Below are 5318 nucleotides of genomic sequence, written 5' to 3' on the forward strand. Positions count from 1 at the left end.
GGTCGGTTGGCAGCCTCAGCCATTTCAGCAGCCTTTCAGCACCGGGCCTGCGCCGCAGACACAAAGTTGGGACTCAAAAAGAGAGAGCAAGGGACAGAGTGTGCACGGCAGCCACACTGTAAGTGTTGCTGCTGTTGTGCTTGCGGCTTGGCACACGCAGGGTCGGGACGACAAGGCAGCAGGCGGGGCAACGAGAATGAGGGGAAACGAGGGACCGGGTGCGCGGGACGAGCAACGAGGGCAGCGACGATGCGTCGACTGTAGCTCGGCTGAGACACGACGCACGAGAGGAGGGAGGAAGGAGTGTGGCGTAAGGGGAAAGAAAAGAGATAGAAAGTTTGAGGGTTTGTAAAATTAATGAAATGTGAGGGAGTATTTATAGGTTTTGTATCCTAGGTGGCCTAGGATTAGGAGTAGTAGAGTTGGGCTTGAATATAAGGATTGAGATTCAATTTAAAAGGGTTGTTGAATTATTCCTTTGGGCTCATAATAAGAATTGGGTTAGACTTAGAATAATTCATTCAAACTGCTTTTGATTTTCAAAACCCAATTAAATTCTCAACTAAAAAATTAAATTCATTTTATCCCTAGTCAAAAAAATAAAATAAAAAATTGAATTAACAAAATACATTTAAATAAAATTTTGAATGGGACTTAAAATAATAAAATGACTTATAAATATAATTAAATATATTTATAATTACTTAAGTAATACATGTACCTTGTTAGAACCAAACACCTTTAACTTTTGTTCAACTCGATCTTCAATATCAGAATGTTATTTCTGTAAAAATGATTATGTAAAAATAAAGTAGAATCAATAAAAATTGAGTAAAGATATATGATTAGTCGAATCGTAAAGAAATCAAGGGTTAATCGGTAAAACGGTAATTAATTTAAATTATGTTGGAACTATCCATAAACACCTCTTTTGGACTCATGTATGAATCCTTTAATTTATTTTATTACGGAGTAGTCTCTTCGTTCCTAAAAGTTTGCCTCAATTTCCTTTTTAATCCATCGCTTTGAGTTTGATGCATACCATTTATAGTATGTGATCTTCACATGTCTTCTCTCACATTCGACTAGTCTTATATGCACGCGATGCATGCGAATATAAGAAACATATTTGTGGTATATTGTTATTACATTTAACATGAAATAACACGTAAAAGATATAATATAAATACGAAGAGTACGAATATAAGAAACATATAAGTTAGATAGAGCCGAGCTCATATAAACAAATTGATTAAAATGATAAATTTTTATTGAAGGGGCTAGATTAATTAAAATGTTTCTTTGGGCTTTTCTTATTGGGTATGTTGTCATTATATTCTCTATTTTATAAGTGTGGAGGGTATTTTAGTAATCCAAGGGGGACACCAAAAGTGAATTTACTAAAATAACATCAACTCTTCACTTATATAATAGAGATTATTTAAATTAGCAAAAAGACGAAACTATCAACTTACTTGTTTTTCTTTTGCTTTATACTCCATCCGTTCCAAAATATTCATACCGTCTTGACTGAACACGCTTGCCAATGCACAATTTTGACCACTAATATTTTTAACTACATATTATAAAAACTTATAACATATTAATATTTTGAAAATATATATTAATATGAAGCAAACAATATATTACTCCCTCCGTCTCTTTTTGTTCTTTACGTTTTCCTTTTTGTTATTTCAAAATGTTTTTTACATTTCCTTTTATATTATCACATACATGACTTAGTATTCTATCAAAATTTGTGTCCAATTATTATTTTAACCAATTAAATTCATTGGGTCATTTAATCTCTCACATTTTCCCATTGGAACATTAAATTTTTTCTCATTTCCCAATATCAGAATTTTGATAAAAGTGAAAACATTATAAATAAACGTAATTTATCTTGTTTAACTAAAAAAATTGAGGAATCTCGATGCAAATTAATTAATCGTTAAAACACGTGAAAAATACCAAACGTAAAGAACAAAAAGAGACAGAGGAAATATATATTAACATTTTTTTCATATACTAAAAATAAAACATGGGCAAAGTAATTATATGAATAGCGCAAAAACTTAAAATGGTGCGAGTGCTTCGAGACAAATGAAGTATATTAATAACATGAAAATTGTTGTATGAGGTAATCTTTTGGGACGAAAGGAGTAATATTTTCGGTTAAAATTTTTAAGTATTTGCAAATCCATGAAGCCATTAAATAGATTAAATAAAAAAAAAGAATATATACGATTGACAAATGTAAATGGTGTACATTAAAACCTTGATAAAAGAGCCAAAATAAAAGAAAAAAAACCGCAAATTCGGATCCAGTGTATCCCATTCCTCCAAGTGACACATTTCTGTACTCCATTGGTAAAACAAATACGTTCAAAATAAATAAATAAAGTAACATCAATTTAATATTAAAATAATAAAAAAGGGACCCACAAAAAACAGTTTATATCGGCCGCCCCGCTTTGTCGTCTCTCTCGTCTCCGTCCACCACCGTCGCTCCCCCCCTTTTGCGTTTCTCTCCACGCCTCTCTCACTTTCTCTCTCCTCCCCCTTTTAAAATCCACGCTGCTCTTTTTTTTTCTCCATTTCTTCCTTTCTTCCTTCTCTAACTAACTACTAATTTCTCTCTCCTCTCACTATATAATTCTCTCTCTATAAACTATAAAAATATAAACTATAAACATAGTTTTTTTGCTGCCATGCTTGAAAGATCAAGGCTATTTTCGGAAGAACAACAACAAGATCAGTGATTTTAATTTCCCCCATTTTTTACTTGGGATTTGGTTGATTTTTCACCCAAAAAAGAAAAATTAAAGTTAATTGCAAGTCATATGGCAGGCAGTAATGAAATCAACGTCAATGAATGCAAGGTATTATTATTCATCTTTTGTAATTAAATTTTTTGAATTATTTGTTTGTGGGGATTATTATTTCTCCTAATTAATTTTATGGGATTTATTTTCTTCTTTTTTCTTCTTCACTTTGCAACAATATTTTTTTTGGAAGGGGTTTAATTTTTTCCTTAATTTGGGTCCAAAATAAAAAGGATGTCGGTTTTTGAGGGAGAAAGCGTAAAATTTTAGGAGTGAAATTTTTTGTTGTATTTGATTCTTTTTCCTTGTTTTAAATTTTCCATTTATAGGTTTTTTACTCTGTTTAGAAAGTCAAAATTATGAGAAATTATATACCTTCATCTTCAATTTTATTTTATTTGAATTACTCTTTTATTTTCTTGTTTGATTTACATGAATATGATGAATTCCCCTTCATTAGATCAATTTTTTTTTTTGAAGTTTACTTTTTATGATCCTCTGTTTGTTTTTCATATTATTTCTTAGATTTATTTGGTTATTAACTGAAACAATTTTGGTTGCAGAAAGTAGTACCATTAAACACATGGATTTTGATATCAAATTTCAAGCTTGCATACAATCTACTTCGACGGCCAGATGGAACATTCAACAGAGAATTAAGCGAGTTTCTAGACCGGAAAGTGCCACCTAATACAATCCCGGTTGATGGGGTGTTCTCTTTCGACATTTTCGATAAGTCGACGAATCTTCTAAACCGGGTTTACATGCCGGCTACATCGGAAAACGGACCTCAATGGGGTATTGTAGAGCTCGAAAACCCGTTAAGTACTGAGGAAATAGTACCAGTAATAGTCTACTTCCATGGTGGTAGTTTTACTCACTCTTCAGCCAACAGTGCTATCTACGACACCCTCTGTCGCCGCCTTGTCGGTCTCTGTAAGGCGGTTGTAGTATCGGTAAACTATCGTAGGTCGCCGGAGCATAGATACCCGGCCGCGTATGATGATGGGTGGTCCGCAGTGAAATGGGTGAGTACAAGGCCGTGGCTTCAAAGCGGTAAAGAAGGTAACAGAAAAGTTCATTTGTACATGGCTGGGGATAGCTCCGGTGGCAACATTGCACATCATGTAGCGGTTAAGGCGGCGGAGGAAGGTGTGGATGTGATTGGAAACATATTATTACATCCTATGTTTGGTGGGGAAAAGAGGATGGAATCAGAAACAAATTTAGACGGGAAATACTTCGTTACAGTACAAGATCGAGATTGGTATTGGAGGGCGTATCTACCAGAAGGGGAGAATAGAGATCATCCGGCGTGTAATATATTCGGGCCGAGAAGGAAAGAGGTAAAAGGGATAAACTTCCCAAAGAGTTTAGTGGTTGTAGCAGGGTTCGATTTGGTACAAGATTGGCAATTGGCTTATGTTGAAGGGCTTAAAAATGCAGGACATGAGGTGAAACTTCTATACTTAAAACAAGCAACAATTGGGTTCTACTTCTTGCCAAATAATGACAATTTCTATACTCTTATGGAAGAGGTTAAGAATTTTGTGAATCCTAACTGTTAATACTAAGCTAGTTTCCCTTTGTCCTAATCTTAGAGAATAGAGATCAAATCAGATCATCCCTTATTCCCTTCCGTTATACAAATGACAAAAACAGCTTTTGACATTTTCACTTTTGATTTGGGTCTTTTTTTCTCCCCCTTTTGAAGTTGTTGGTGTGTAGTTAACCAAGTAAGATAGGTGGTTCATTTGCTTAGTACTAGTATAAAAGATGTATTAGTGTTACTAGCTACTCCGTACTCAATCTCATTATTGGTGCTGATTCGATCGAGATCGCTCAAATGTTGGTTTCATCAGCAAAATTCGACAGAAACTAGTCCTTCACCTCTCAGAAAAGGAGGGTTTGAACTTTGACACCAGTCAATTCGGCAAAGGTTGGTGTTTGTTTAGGGGGAGGTACGTTTAATGGGTTTCTGTAATTGGGTATTGTTAAACTCTCCATAATGTGCTAATTTTAGAGGAAAAAAACATGGATTTTGTGGGCATAAAAATCCATGCCTTTAATGTAATCCTATACAGTTGTTGTTTCTAGATTATTAAGTGAACAAGTATTATAAAAGGAGATTTTTGTTTAATTTTCTACATTACAAGTTCAAACAATTAACACTATTGAGTATGGAGTATGGACGTGACTAACAAATTGAGTATGTCTCCAGTAATCCATCTAGTCTCCTCCTCTCACCTTAAGATGCAAAAATTGAAGTTGATAGAGAAAGTACAATGAAACTAGTTGGTACTTGTCGTACACATAATCGTCTGTAGAAGAAACAGTTTGTTGTTTCAAACTACAGATTTGTTTCTTACTACCACAATTTCAACTCTTCCTTCAAAAAATATATTATTAGAAAATAAAACAAAATACTATTATTAGAAGGGAAAAAGTAAAATAGAAATGGGTGTTATATCATGTTTTTGGTTGGTGAGTTTG

General features: G+C 33.9%; 1 protein-coding gene across 1 annotated transcript; it reads left to right on the top strand.

Annotated features, from left to right (window-relative positions):
- The first annotated feature begins 2486 nt into the window (after positions 1-2486).
- On the top strand, positions 2487-4972 carry LOC110799916 (gibberellin receptor GID1B). Its single transcript, XM_022005187.2, has 2 exons — positions 2487-2882; positions 3389-4972. The coding sequence occupies exons 1-2, from the start codon at positions 2844-2846 to the stop codon at positions 4391-4393; spliced, it is 1044 nt and encodes a 347-aa protein (XP_021860879.1). The 5' UTR covers positions 2487-2843; the 3' UTR covers positions 4394-4972.
- The last annotated feature ends 346 nt before the right edge of the window (positions 4973-5318 follow it).

The sequence above is a fragment of the Spinacia oleracea genome, chromosome 6, assembly GCF_020520425.1.
Source record: "Spinacia oleracea cultivar Varoflay chromosome 6, BTI_SOV_V1, whole genome shotgun sequence".
NCBI lineage: Eukaryota > Viridiplantae > Streptophyta > Magnoliopsida > Caryophyllales > Amaranthaceae > Spinacia > Spinacia oleracea.